The 13,850-nt window shown below is 46.5% G+C and overlaps 3 protein-coding genes and 1 long non-coding RNA gene across 5 annotated transcripts in view; 3 read left to right on the forward strand and 1 right to left on the reverse strand.

Annotated features, from left to right (window-relative positions):
* The first annotated feature begins 685 nt into the window (after window positions 1-685).
* LOC114766074 (tumor protein p53-inducible nuclear protein 2) lies at window positions 686-3,356 on the forward strand. Its single transcript, XM_028956679.1, has 4 exons — window positions 686-817; window positions 1,766-1,927; window positions 2,022-2,157; window positions 2,394-3,356. Exons 2-4 carry the CDS (start codon window positions 1,789-1,791, stop codon window positions 2,620-2,622), a joined length of 504 nt encoding a protein of 167 aa, XP_028812512.1. The 5' UTR covers window positions 686-817; window positions 1,766-1,788; the 3' UTR covers window positions 2,623-3,356.
* Window positions 3,343-7,009, reverse strand: LOC114766073 (uncharacterized protein F13E9.13, mitochondrial). The gene is made up of 6 exons (XM_028956678.1): window positions 6,334-7,009; window positions 6,171-6,253; window positions 5,099-5,279; window positions 4,832-4,982; window positions 4,573-4,700; window positions 3,343-3,629 (listed from the first exon to the last, which is right to left on the reverse strand). The coding sequence occupies exons 1-6, from the start codon at window positions 6,404-6,406 to the stop codon at window positions 3,439-3,441; spliced, it is 807 nt and encodes a 268-aa protein (XP_028812511.1). The 5' UTR covers window positions 6,407-7,009; the 3' UTR covers window positions 3,343-3,438.
* Window positions 6,624-10,572, forward strand: ccne1 (cyclin E1). 2 transcript variants are annotated; one of them, XM_028956677.1, is made up of 12 exons: window positions 6,624-7,573; window positions 7,793-7,845; window positions 7,968-8,058; window positions 8,141-8,203; window positions 8,481-8,638; window positions 8,727-8,862; window positions 8,972-9,118; window positions 9,202-9,297; window positions 9,409-9,540; window positions 9,867-9,978; window positions 10,091-10,248; window positions 10,394-10,572. In XM_028956677.1, the coding sequence occupies exons 2-12, from the start codon at window positions 7,832-7,834 to the stop codon at window positions 10,508-10,510; spliced, it is 1,224 nt and encodes a 407-aa protein (XP_028812510.1). In that variant the 5' UTR covers window positions 6,624-7,573; window positions 7,793-7,831; the 3' UTR covers window positions 10,511-10,572. The 2 variants fall into 2 exon arrangements, with proteins under 2 accessions (XP_028812510.1, XP_028812509.1); XM_028956676.1 differs by having other exon boundaries at window positions 6,624-7,285.
* Window positions 10,573-13,441: 2,869 nt separating this feature from the next.
* The window catches only part of LOC114765565 (uncharacterized), a 56,275-nt gene continuing 55,866 nt past the window's right edge, over window positions 13,442-13,850 (forward strand). The window contains exon 1 of the long non-coding RNA XR_003742677.1: window positions 13,442-13,492. This is a non-coding gene — a long non-coding RNA (uncharacterized LOC114765565). The remainder of the gene's footprint in view (window positions 13,493-13,850) is intronic.

The following is a 13,850-nucleotide window of genomic DNA, read 5'->3' on the forward strand; positions in this document are numbered from 1 at the left end:
CCCGAGCAAAATACACTGACCAGAGAGGGTTTGTCATTCAGAGGTCACATTTAATGTGTTTTCTTCATTTTCATGACCATTTACATCAAAACTATGAATGAACACATGTGGAGTTATGTACTTAACAAAAAAAGGTGAAATAACTGAAAACATGTTTTATATTCTAGTTTCTTTGCTCTGATTACTGCTTTGCACACTCTTGGCATTCTCTCGATGAGCTTCAAGACGTCGTCACCTGAAATGGTTTTCCAGCAGTCTTGAAGGAGTTCCCAGAGGTGTTTAGCACTTGTTGGCCCCTTTGCCTTCACTCTGCGGTCCAGCTCACCCCAAACCATCTCGATTGGGTTCAGGTCCTTTTTGTTAAGTACATAACTCCACATGTGTTCATTCATAGTTTTGATATATTAGATACAGCTACAGTAATTTATATTAGTAATTGATTTTGAAATTAATATGTAGAATTAAGTTTAACAGTACATAACTTTAATATGAATTTTGGAAGCGTTTTAGAAGTTTTATTTACAGATGGGCTAATGTAAAAACGTTGAACTGCACATTTCAATATTTCAAGTTTGTGAAAGGATTTTTCTTAACTGCTCCCTAGTGCAAAAGCTCTTAGGACATTCAACGTAAACAAGAAGTGAGTGTGAACGTATGTGGCCCCGCCCCTGGGCGGGGTTAAGTGACGTACCCACGACGGGGCGGGGACTTGGTTCAAAAACAACAGTCGAGTCCGGAACGCTGCATGCCAAGTCGCAGTTTATCCCTGTTTTCCTCGGATTATCTGGACAAGATTTCCCGTTCTCTTCTGCAGGAGGTAATCGATGTATCGACGCATGCTCGCACTCTTCAATTTGCCGTGCAAACGGAAGCGTCTGCTGCATGTTTTTACCCTGAAGCTTAACTCGCTTAGCTGCTTTGTTTCTGTTTGCTTTTCGCTGACGTTCGTGCACTTCGTGTCAGAAATATCATTCTAATCTGTGATTTGCTTATGAAATATTCTTGCACGAGAGTCTGCGAGTAGACAAGGCAATCGCAAAGAGTTTACTTCGCTGATGCTTCGTTGTTGTACGCTCGATTTTGTTCCTGTAGCATATAGAAAATGGACGTGCTGTGGTAAATGCAAGTTTCTAAGGTCGGCCGACTGTCAGCAGCTGATCGCGCCTTCCTGTCTTCGATCTCCCGTTACAGTACAGGCGGTGACGTAGCCCGGCTGGCCCGAAATTCAACCGAGTGGCACGGACCTGCTGGATTAATACAAAAAAATACACGTTCACTTTTAATGGGCATCGAGCCGAATCAATTCGGAATTGCATCGGTATTGTGCAAGAAACATTACAACATTTCTGTTTTGCAATATCTAATATTGAAAAACGTGTGGCTGCTTCCCGTTAAATTGTAAATGGTTTGATTTGTTTCACTGTTAAGAGCATGCATGGAAAATGATTTAAAAACATGACCTTACCGAGACTCTAAGAAGCTACTATGTCGTTAAAGCTTTTATATCAGTACCCGTTTCAAAAAGGAAAGAAGTAAAAATGTACATGCCCACCCTGACCTTGACCTGGATCATATGCTGCTTTGACAATGGATGCTGCTAAAATTAACTGGTGATGGATTTTCAGCCAGCAGATGGCATGCACATGCAAGACATGCACACGGAACAGACTTACACCTTACATGCGCCTGGTCTCAGTCCCAGCGTGAATGTTTCTGGCAGTAAAATACCACATATGGCAATAAAGCATATTTCTGTTCATCACAGCTTTTTTCTTGGGATCTCTCAAAATGATTGGAAAGATAATTGCCCATATCATTGGAAATACTGAGGAGGAGCCCATTAATGAGCCCAGTGGTGTTCAGGATGGCAGCGGTGAGGAGCTTTTGGAGTGTGAAGTTGGCGAATGGATTATCATAAACACCCGAGGTAAGTGGCTGATATTTACCAGTTTCCCAGAACTGGTGTACAGAATCAGAACAGGCTCTCAAAAGCCATTTGTTGTGCTGTGACTCCTGTGTAGAGGACCTGACCCGTGCTGATGCAGATCCTCTGGATAATCTTCTGATTGAACACCCCAGCATCTCTGTGTGCAACATGAAAAGCCAGAGGACGGTTGAGGAAGATCTAAGCTCAGACGAAGAGCCAGACTCTCCAAGGTCAGTCTGAAATGGCTTCATTGGCCTCCAACCTTCACATTTCTTTCATGGATATCAGGGTTCTTCAAATCAAATACTTCTATTTGTTTTAGCTGCCATAGTCAGGAGTGATTCTTTTGCCACCGGTCTAAACCAAAGAGAAATCTGGAACAAGGCCTGGATTTGGAATATGCTCAGTAACTTTACGAAAAATGAGTCGCACTCAATGGCATTTTTGTCTTTTTTTCCCCCCTTAGACCTGTGCTGTTACGGCACCACCTGTCCTGGAGACTGGCAGCGTGGGGCAGCCCTGTGTCGTGTGGCGCTCAACTGCTTTCCGTCCAGCGCGTCAGAGCCCAGGCCGAGCGCAGAAATTCGACCCGAGGCGCCCTCCATAGGCAAAACCTCTCCAAAACACGCTTCTTGCCCACTGAACGTCGCCTCGGCTACTTCAAACAGCCCTGCCAGCGCCTTTACAACTACTGAGCGGAACCACTGCAACACGCCGACCTGTTAACCCGACTAGTGAGCTGACGTAAACATTTGTAGTCATCTCTTAAGTGAGATTTTACCAAACCTGTCTAGGATTATACAAGTGTATTTGTGACTACTACAGTAAAGTTATTGTTACTTTATTCAAACATGTGAAGAGAAAAAAAAAAGTGTTTTTATGCATTTGTGTCCTTGTTGGTTTTATCTTAGACTAGTACTGTCTGAAATAGATTTAGCCGATTTTAAATAAGACTTTACACTTTCATAATGTGTTTAAAAACCAATTTTGTACGTTCTTGTGCCATGGCTCTTAAACTGAGCGCAACAATGAAAGTGAAGTGATTGTCATTGTCATACACAGCACAGCGGCACACAGCGAAACGTGACCTCTGCATTTAACCCATCAGCCTGATGAGGAGTGGGCAGCCATGACAGGTGCCCGGGGAGCAGCGGGTGGGCATGGAGCTTTGCTCAGTGGCACCTTGGCACATCAGGATTCAAACCGGCAACCTTCTGATTACGGGGCAGCTTCCTTAACTGCTAGGCCGGCACTGCCTCTACTATACTACTAGGTTTACTAGAAAACAGTATGCAATTCCTGGTGGAAAGCAAAAATCAGCACTACATGTACTGAATATCCACAGGTTTTTGTGCCTCAAAGGCATTTATGTATGTACATTTTACAAATTAATGTTTTGCATCACATAAAGCAAGTTTGTTTTACAAAATTGTTGTTGTTGTTTATTTTCCTAGTGCATTTCCAACATTACTGTATTATCGAACATTAATCAGTCAAACCAAATAAAGACATTATTTCCTGAGTTCATGCATTTTTCCCATGAACCTTTTCACTCTCTCTGGATCCAGTGCGTTGGCCCAGTATCCCCCTTTTTTGAAGTGGGAACCAATTATCATGGCATTCGCATCGAGGTACTGGTCCACGTTGTCATAGGTCACCCCAGAACCAATCAGGACAGGGATTCTTACAGACTGTGCGACAGCTGAAAAGTAAGGACCAAGACGTCACCGTTCATGATAGTACAAGTATTGTAAATCCTTGTAGCATGGCAAAATTTTGGAAAATAATTGCTCATGACCCAGCTGGAAAAACCTAAGCTAATTTCTTGAAACGAGTCCCGCTGGCAACTCTTCCCCCCCATCTGACCACAGAAACCTGCCTGATGGAACGGTACCTAGGGGTTGACAGGCAACCCTCCAAACTAGGCAGAAGGCCTGTGCTGGGGCTGGGGTGGGACCTGCTCCCTCTGCCTGTGTTTACAGCCCCGCATGCTCGCAGACCATCTGGAAGTGGGATTTAAAAATAGCCGGCGACGCTGGTGTCTATATTAGCATGAGCAGGCTTGCAGAAGGCAGAGGCAGGCAGTGGCCGCGTGCCCGCGGCCAGCAGACCGCACGGCATTCTGTCTCCCCAGACGGGGCTGCTCTTTATAAGGCCACTGGGCCAGCTTTGCAGGCTGTGTTGGGTATTAGAGGCACAAGTGAAACCTCTAGACTCTTAAGAGGCATCGAAAGAAATAAATGATAACATTAATACTAACATCATATGTCATGGTAACATTAGCAGTAAACACTGGCAAGTAAGCAAGTCTATGTTGGATGAGCCTGCAGCATCCATACAGTCACGGAGGCGACGTTACTTTCACATCTAAACCTAAGTTAATCTCTAGTAATGTTACTGCAGCAATATGGAAGGTACAGACAACGCTTTAGCAGCATGTCTAGAAATTATCTGCCCCAAAAAATGGCAACAACCCAGGACTATTTATTATTATTATTTTTTTTTTTTTACATTTACAGGTTACACTATGGGTTTGAACCTGTGACTTTGTGGTCTTCTGGTTCATAGGCGAGTTTGTTACCCACCAGGCTGCTACAATCAAACAATAAAATCAACAAATGCACTTTTTAATGAATAAATCTGACCTCTGAATTCAGCTGGATCCGCCTGAACCCCAGTAGCTGCTCCTGTGACAATGAGCCCATCCGAGAGGAAGAACTCTGCAGCCTGGGCTGTCTCAACAACGCTCACGTCAGATGTAATAGAATGGGAACTGAAACAAGCAACACTGCTACTTTTATGACATTCTTCATCAATAAAGGAAGACACAACAGACGTTACATATGCAGCATTTCGGCACGTGACAGTGTCGTATATTGTCTACATGGATTCACTGCATTTTACCTGTGCTTCTTCTTAATGTCTGTGAAGACTTGGATATGGTCGGCTTCTAAACTCCTGCGGTATCGCAACAGCTCGCCAGCACATGCATTCAACAGTCCTTCATCAGCAACATGAGAGAATACGTATCCCTCCGCTCTAATGAAATCAAGCCCTGGCCCATAATCAGACAGACACACATATACACACACAAGAGCTGAGTGAACTCCACATCCCGCCGGTAAACCAGCGTAAACGAATCCATCTCTGGAGCATCGCGGCAACAGCCACCTGAAGCAAGTGCTACTGCCAGCGCTGTGCGGTTCGCTGCGGAGAGGACCTGTACTCCGACAGGCAGGGAAGGGGACAGTCGGCGCACTGCGGAGCACACAGCGGTCATGGAAGCACAAACCTCGGGACCAACATCAAAAGTGTATGGGACATCATGCATGTTCTCAATTATCAAGCCATCCTGCGGGAGGGACAACATTTCCAACATTAACCTGCCAGATTGAAAAAGTGAAGTGATTGTCATTGTGAAACACTGCAGCACAGCACACGGTGACACAACGAAATGTGTCCTCTGCTTTTAACCATCACCCTTGGTGAGCAGTGGGCAGCCATGACAGGCGCCCGGGGAGCAGTGTGTGGGGACGGTGCTTTGCTCAGTGGCACCTTGACGGCTCAGGATTCAAACCAGGAACCTTCTGATTACGGGGCCGCTTCCTTAACCGCTAGGCCACCACTACCCCAATTAATATCAGATTAAGATTTTTTTCCTGCCTGTGTTGTCTATACAAGAGCACTTACAGCACCGTGCAAAAGCTTTAATCAGTAGTGAAACTAATTAGAGGTTTTTCCATCTTCCTAACAGTAACTCATTCAGGGAGGGACGATCTAAAAGTGTAAAACACTAAAGTGCTGTCAAAAGACATGCTAGAAGAGCTGGGTGTTGGTCTTGCCCAACTCTATAAAGACTTGGGATAAAAAAAAATTCTCTCCTCCATGCAAAAGTCCACAGATGGAGAACAATATTGTACTGCTGCTCAGAAAAGAGTAAGCGAACACATGTCACAGTTGAACATAAATTGGGAAATTGTAGGCAAAAACAAACAAAAAAGGGGTTTTGGCGAATCAATATGTTAACTGTTGCACAGTACAGTGTTTCTAAAATCCTTTTTTTTTTGTCAAAAGACGACCATTTGTTGTCTGACCTGACTGGGCTTCCGTAGACTAGCAAGGCTGCCTTTGTTCACTGCTGCAAAATGGCAACTGATACGCAATGCAATACATTATTATTATTATTTCATATCTGTTTATCACCACAAATGCCTCTGGTGAACAGAATTGATTTTTGTCTTACAAGTCCTGCGTCTTGGTAGATTTCCGCTTCACGACATGCCTCCTCGACAATCTCTGGCACGGTTGACCTGCTTAAAGGGGAGCCTGTACAAGACAGCGCCTGTTTATAGCCAGAACAACGAACAAGCGTGATCTATGCACATATTTCGCGAAAGACACGGTACCCGGTAAGGGTCGAACGTGTATCATGCCGATGACCACGGATTTCAAACGCCCGAACAGATCCACAAACTTCATTTTCAGAGCTGGCTGGTTTCAGGGGGAAAACAAACGCTGATAAAATTGCTTTTTTTCTTTCTCAAAGTCACATGGCTGGGCAAAGTTTGTTTGGGCGGTGACCTATTTTCTGGGTGAGGAGCGGCGCTGGTTAATGCTTCCCCACCCTGTTCCTCCACCGTAACGAGGGCGCCACTGTCACCCTCCGTCACCAGTCGCCGCCGCTTTGTTCGCGGCAAAAAAAAAAAAACGAAACGCGCGCCGCAACGAGCAATCGCGGCGAATTCGGCTCTTCATTCCGACCCGACGCCTCCGCCGGCGGCCGCGATCGCGGGAAACGTGGCGATTTTTGTCCGCCGCGCGTACTTTTCGCGAGAACGCTTGTTTTGTTTACCTCTGGGCGCGACTAGCCACGCGGTGCCGAAGACGCTTCCGGGGTCCAAACCCCGCCCTCGGCCACGCCACGCCCCCTATTTTTGCCGGCAAAAATATATATATTCGAACTAAATTTGCCGCCTGTTCACAGATTGCATACTTCGCGCCTGGAGCGGGACCTTATTTTATTTCATTTTTATTAATCAATCCTCCCACGCCGGCCGCTGACATTACTCGGACCGGAGGAAGGCTTTTTTCCCCCTCATTTCCCGACCCCGCTGCGCGGGATTTTAAACCGCCCGCTCCGTGACGGCCTCCCTCTGCCCTGCGCAGACCGCGCCGGTTTATAAGCCGCGGCGCAAAAAGCCCGCGCCAGCTCAGCGCCGCCAGCCCAGAGTCCGAGCGCGGAGGCACCGGAGGCCACGGCGGCGGATCCCCCACCCGCGATGCGCGTCTGACCCTCCCGCTGCAGCCCGAACGCGCCACTTTTGCACCGCGAGGATCGGCGGCGGGGGCATCGTCGAGGTATGAGGCGGCTAGCTAGCGCCAGCGTCCCGGTCGAAGTAAAAGTGCGCCGGGCGCGGAACTTTTTTGTGTAGCCGCCGAGTCGGTGGCGCACGACGCCGTTTCGACGGCGTGGCCGCAACGCGGGGTGTTTTATTCGGCGGGGTGTGTGGGAAATGGAACCTTTTATTGGCTCGGCCATTTTCTGGCTCTTCTTGGGTTTAGCGGCGGGACCGGAGGGGGGTTCTGGGAGTTTGCAACGTCGAGTCATCCGACTTTTCTGCCCTCGAAATACGGCATGTCTGCTCCGTGTAAGCCTGCGTTCGGAGCGAGCGAACGAGAATTTAGTGTCGTTTTCCTGCTTTTTTATTTATATAAATTGAATTTGAACTCGTCGCCACTTCCCCCCCTCCTCCGTACCCGAAGTGCTCCCTGGCTTTGTGAGGGAGTCACGTTGGGGGTTGGGAGGAACATACTTTCTCTCCTCTTCTTCTTTTTCACCCAAAATGTTTCATCTCGTGTCTTCAGGGTCTCCCAGAACTCGAAAAGGCCACGCGTGGGGATACAATGCCAAGCAAAGGGTGAGTTTCGCTTTCTGCCACTTCTTCCCCCCCCTGAGAGTCGGTGTGGTGCAGCTGTAATCTTATCACAGCCACTTGGCTAATTTAATCAGGTATATTAATCATTTTTTAACAAATTTCAGGCAGAACGTGGAATTGAGCAGTGCGGCCCGCAATGAAGCCCCTGGCGAGAACACGGCGCGCTCCAGGAAGAGGAAAGCAGATGTTGCCATTGTAAGCACGGCTTCCTTTTCGAAGATCCTACGTTCAAATGACACGTCGCCGCGTCCAAACCCCTGTTTCTGTGTCCAAACAGCATTTGCAGGACCCGGACGAAGAGGTGCTGGAGATGACCAGGAAGAAGCAGTGTGGCTCCCAGGTACGGCGCGCGTCGGGGACGACCGGCGCTCCCGACCGACAGTTAGCACCCGTGTGCCGTTGCTGCTTTTGTTGTGAGCGCATGCGGTGGTTGTGGAGACAGGTCTGAACATATTCTGAACTCGAAAGCCGCCTTTTGTGTCTTTTCCCATAGTAGCGGCCTCAAAAGCCGGTCCTAGCAGCGTGCCTTTTGTTTTCACCCTCTAGGAAGCTTCTTATATATAATGTGTATGTAAATTATAATTTTTTTTTTTTTTTTTCTCCTGCTCTGTGTTCAGGTGTACTGGAATCCCGACGCAGGCTACGCAAGCCCATGCAGGTGGGCCCCGGCGCCCACTCATGCTGAGGAGCAGGCCGGCGCCGCGGGGCTGGCCGAGTACGCCATGCGAAATATCTTCGTCACCCCCACGAGGCCTTCCCCACTCCCGAACCTCTGGTGAGCAGCCGCTGCCGGACGAACAAGGCGTCCTACCCTTACGCGCGGCACACGGTTCATTTTTAAAACAAATGGCCTTTCTTCACAGCTGGGCGAGCAAGGAAGATGTTTGGAGCAACCTGCTGCAGAAAGACGAGTCCTATAATCGGGACACCCGCGTCATGGACCGGCATCCAAACCTCCAACCCAAGATGAGGGCGATTCTCCTGGACTGGCTGATGGAGGTTTGTTTTTCTTTCTTTCTTTCTTTTTTTTTTTACCATTTATAGACCTGCTGTATTTAAGAAAATATATATATATATATTTTCTTGATCTGTTTATACTCTTGTTTAGGTATGCGAGGTGTACTTGCTCCACCGGGAGACGTTTTACTTGGCCCAGGACTACTTCGATCGGTTCATGGCCACGCAGAAAGACGTAGTCAAATCGACGCTGCAGCTGATTGGCATTTCCTCGCTGTTCATCGCTGCCAAGATGGAGGTAAGCCTCGAGGCGTTCACACCATTGCACAAGCCTGACTACTTGCTGATCTCGTGACCCCCCCCCTGTCCACGTATCTGCAGGAAATCTACCCTCCTAAGGTCACACAGTTTGCTTATGTTACTGATGGGGCCTGCTTGGAAGAGGAGATCTTGACCATGGAGATAATAATCATGAAGGTAAGACGAGCTACGCTTTCAACGGTCTCCACACAAGCTTCCCTGCGTGCTTTCGGTCATCGTGGTTACGAGTTTGCCCATTTTCATCCGGGCTGCTTCTGTCGTGTGCAGGAGCTGAACTGGAATCTCAGCCCCCTGACGCCGGTTTCGTGGTTGAGCATCTACCTGCAAGTGGCGTACCTGAAGACTGGGGAGGTGCTCATCGCTCAGTATCCGCAAGCTACCTTTGTTCAGATTACCGAGGTAATTTCATTCAGTGCCCTGCTTCGTATTTGTTGAGTAGAAGAGTATATGCGATGCACGTCACGATACGTGGTTACGATACGTTCCACGATATACTGTGGTACTGTACATGTATTCCATGAACATGTCAGTGTATGATTAATCACATTAATCATTCAGACAAAACACAACTCCAAACTGAACTTTGGACTTAATTTGTACAGAAATGTCTATTTGATGTCCCTGTATCTATACAATATAAACACTTAAAATGTTGTGATGTATTGCTGAGTTTATATTTTTTAACACCAATAATTTTTATTTTTTATTTTTGTGTGTTGCTGTAGCTCCTGGATCTCTGCGTACTGGATGTTAAGAGCCTAGAGTTCTCTTGTAGCGTCTTGGCCGCCTCGGCCCTGTTTCATTTCTCGTCGTTGGAGCTCGTGGAGAAAGTCTCAGGTACGCTAAGCAGTATTGGTGCATTTATTATTGAATCGGCAGATTGCTAGCATCATGTGTCTGTGGGTAAGAACCTTGATTTTAACATAATTTAATTTATTTATTTCCCCAGGTCTTAAGTGGAGTGACCTGGAGCAGTGCGTCCGATGGATGGTGCCGTTTGCCATGTCCATTCGGGAACTGAGCAGCTCAACTCTAAAGAGCTTTAAAGGAATCCCGCCTGCTGATGCGCACAACATCCAGACCCATGCAGCCTACATGGATTTGTTGGTAAGAAATGAATTGGACCCCTCTAATTTCACCCTTGCACGATTACGTGCCCTAGCGGATTGGTCCAAACGATAGCTTGACTGCTAACTGGCCCTCTATCAATTGAAAGCGAATTGCATATTTTTTTTTATCGTGTTTTTGACAGGATAAAGTTTACTCCTACCAGCTGGTGGATGTGGCACGCAGTCAGAGTTCCCCGGTTCCTTCTGGAGTGCTCACACCGCCGCCCAGCAGCGAGAAACCTGACAGCACAGACTCCTGAGCTTACAACAGGCCCCAGACCACAGTTTTGGATGAAGCGTTGTTTTTTTTTTTTTTTTGTTTTTTTTTTTTTAAATCATGCACACAATTTGTTCATTTTCCTATATTTTATTCCGACTTGAAATTTATTTTTATTTTTTTGGTTACAGAAAGGGGAGGGTGGGACTGAAAGCCAAGCAGGGACTGCCTGCTGAAAATGCAGAGCTGCTGCTGTTGGCTCCTATTGCTGCTAAAGGGAGGGATTTTTAACAGATGGAAAGATGGACTGAAGACCAGGACACGCTTGGCGGCGTGCTCGTGTTTTGGGCGAGCGCGTGGCCCACGCCGCCATTTGGACTTTGAGGAATATTACTGGCAGGTTGTTGATGGAAGCGGCGGCTCAGCTGCCAACACGATCGCGAGGAAAGGCCAGCTTCAGAAGCTCAGAACGTGGACTCTTATTTAAGATTTGATCTGGAGTTCACTCGGAGTGTATACAGAGTTTTTGTCCCCCAAATGAAATGCTGCTATATTTTTTTTTTTTTTAAATATATATAGTATTTTTAAATAAAGACTCAGACTGCTTTTATGTTTTACTCTATGGTCTGTGTGTCTCTTTATGACTTTTTATATATTTGCATTGCTGACCTGTAGGAATTTGATTTTAATCTCACACAGGAACAATCCATTTTAATATTATTTGTTAATTGTCTTTTATTTGACATGTTTATAGGTCTTTTGTGCAGTTGGTAATTTTGTAGATGTGGTCTGAGCTGATGTCAGATCCCATCTCACAAAATGGTGCATTGGATTATCAGGTCCTATAATGGCTGTCTTGCTCACGCTGACAGACAGTGCCCTCTGCTTGCAGCCTATGCCTGAGAGTTTGAGGGAACGCGAGACCGCAATCCACTAGATGTCAGTGTGATGCTTTGCTTTTTGTCGAGTCTGTGTGCAGGCAGGCCAGATTGAGGTGTGCTGGGAACTGATTTTCCTCAACAGATGCTGCAAAGACAAGGGTAATTCATTAAATTACGTACCAGCTAGCACTCTGGTGCCTTGTTCTGGCATAAATTTGATTTCTGCTTGGAGTGGCAGGAGCTGCAGCCGAATAAATTTTTATTTATTAAATTTCTTTATTTATTCGCACGCAAACGAGGAGTGATAATTTCCTCAAAGTTGCAGTATATGGTGCCACTAAATGTGCAATTGAACAGCACAGTTGTCCTTGTGTTCTTTTTGTTTCCCCTCTTGACTAGAATTGTTCTAATTCAAGTGTTTCTTTTGTAATTGTGATCGCCACTCAAGGAAATACTAGCCTGCCCTCCAGCAGCCATTTCAAGGATGACCCGTTGCCCCGGTTACCTGAGGTCGGCCGCGCCCCGCCTCGTTGCTCTCTGCTTAACATCTCGGGGAAAAATGATTGCGCGCTCAGGGCTGTCCCCTTAGAGGAGTTAATTTGGCGGTCAGCATGTGGAAAGGGGCTGGGCTTTCCTCTTCAGACTCACCCTGGGGGCAGGGGGGCTCTGAGGCAGACAGACAGCAGTGCAACAGCTGTTAGGCGCTCAATGGCCCCTTTTGTTCTCCCCCCACCACCACCACGCGGACGCTGGTGGCAGCAGCAGGTGCCCATTGGACGAGGGCCCAGCCACCACCGTCAGAAGTCACACCTAGTCAGGGGGATGTGCTCGACAACTGTCACTCAGATCCACTGGAACTGGGCCCTAGCATGCACCCTTGACCCAAAATGGCTCTTGACGCTGCGTACATATTTTAGACGCCGCTTAAGATTTAATTGAACTGACAAAAACTGTTCTGATGAAACAAGACACAAGTCGCGAGCGGAATCCATTTACAGATAGATTTTTAAAATAAGGAGCTCTTTTGAAAAGGCTGACATTTGAGAGCGATAAATGAACATCTAAAGCCCTGCTCTAGCCCGTGTCTGATCTATAGTCATTACGGCCTCTAGGCACAGTAAGAATTTGGAGATTATGTGGGGGCAGTAAAAGAGAACATGGAATATTTATTTTTTTTATCTTAACAAATGCATTGAGTCATTTTTATTTTTGAATTTTATGTTTTAATTTTGTGGGACTGGGCAGGAAATGTGACATTTGCATGCATGAGTACAAGTTGAGATTTTGATCTCTGTCTCTTGCATGATTGATCAACTGATCAATCTGACTATTTTTGCCCCACTTTTGATGCAATTAGCACGCTGATCTGATTAACACTCTGCACTGGTATTTGAGTTAAGGGTGCAAATGGGTCACAATCCACAACTTTCCTTCAGGTCCCAGAACATTAACAGCATTTATCACATGCTGTTATCCAGAGTGACTTAGTCAGTAGGTACAGGGACAGTCTCCCTGGAGACACTCAGGGTTAAGTGTCTTGCTCAGGGACACAATGGTAGTAAGCAGGATTTGAACCTGGGTCTTCTGGTTCATTGGCGAGTGTGTTACCCAGTACTGCCCCATAGTTCACTTTGTGCCATGATCATTGTTCCAGCAAAAAGTTCTTTCACATTTTTATAAACTTCCCAGTGTTGTTTGCCTGTGATGCCAGCTATAATGCAAGTAGTAAATTATTTATTCATACTTCTATCATTTGTGACATATTTATAAGCTTCTACAAAACCAACAGTTATTATTATGTTAATGATGACCACAGCGATTAATATTAATATTCATCATAACAATAATACTAATTCTAAAAAAAAAAAAAAAAAGATAATTATATATCATATAAATGCGCTATCTTGGTCCGCGCTGTCATTTCAAGCTGTCAAGCGGCCCTGACTCAATGCTGACCACGCTGCTTCTGACATCGTGACATTGTTTACACACGTGACCTCGTCCCCGCCCACTCATCGTTCCCCGCCCATAGTGGGAGGGGCGCCGCCGTCAGCCTGCTGCACGCCCCGCCCCGAAGTCTCAAATCAACCTGTAGCCTGTAAGTGCGGAAGTGGGCACGGCTGTCGCCGGTCGCGCGTTCCGAGGTAGGAGCCGCTTCCGTGCGCCTTGGAACGACGCGATTAGCCGTTTCAAGCAGGCGACGGAGGGTAGCGGCCTGTACACGCCTCTCACCAGGAAGTGACCGGGTTTTAGCACGAGTTTTACGTAGACTGACGAGTAGTCTTAGCGAGGTCACGTTTCGCTTTTTGTGAACATGACCACGTGGCAACCAGCAAACAGGGCATCGTTTGCATATTTTTTAAATTAAAATAAATAGTTAAATTGCAGATCAATAAAAAAACATGCTCTGTGTTTTAGATATCCAGAGAGATTCACATTCAGAACGTGGAAACAAGGTTTAGATGTTTTAAAAAGGGAATCATAACCCTATAATGGCACTTT

The sequence above is a fragment of the Denticeps clupeoides genome, chromosome 16 (assembly GCF_900700375.1).
Source record: "Denticeps clupeoides chromosome 16, fDenClu1.1, whole genome shotgun sequence".
Taxonomy (NCBI): domain Eukaryota; kingdom Metazoa; phylum Chordata; class Actinopteri; order Clupeiformes; family Denticipitidae; genus Denticeps; species Denticeps clupeoides.

Bases quoted from the DNA above. Each gene is read 5' to 3' on its own strand.
- LOC114766074 (XM_028956679.1), top strand. From the start codon at position 1,789: ATGATTGGAAAGATAATTGCCCATATCATTGGAAATACTGAGGAGGAG. The intron at 1,928-2,021 runs GTAAGTGGCTGA...ACTCCTGTGTAG, and splicing joins GATTATCATAAACACCCGAG to AGGACCTGACCCGTGCTGAT. The intron at 2,158-2,393 runs GTCAGTCTGAAA...TTCCCCCCTTAG, and splicing joins GAAGAGCCAGACTCTCCAAG to ACCTGTGCTGTTACGGCACC.
- LOC114766073 (XM_028956678.1), bottom strand. From the start codon at position 6,406: ATGAAGTTTGTGGATCTGTTCGGGCGTTTGAAATCCGTGGTCATCGGC. The intron at 6,254-6,333 runs GTACCGTGTCTT...TGTCTTGTACAG, and splicing joins ACACGTTCGACCCTTACCGG to GCTCCCCTTTAAGCAGGTCA. The intron at 4,701-4,831 runs GTAAAATGCAGT...TGCTTGTTTCAG, and splicing joins GACATTAAGAAGAAGCACAG to TTCCCATTCTATTACATCTG.
- ccne1 (XM_028956677.1), top strand. The intron at 8,059-8,140 runs GTAAGCACGGCT...GTGTCCAAACAG, and splicing joins GGAAAGCAGATGTTGCCATT to CATTTGCAGGACCCGGACGA. The intron at 8,639-8,726 runs GTGAGCAGCCGC...CTTTCTTCACAG, and splicing joins TCCCCACTCCCGAACCTCTG to CTGGGCGAGCAAGGAAGATG.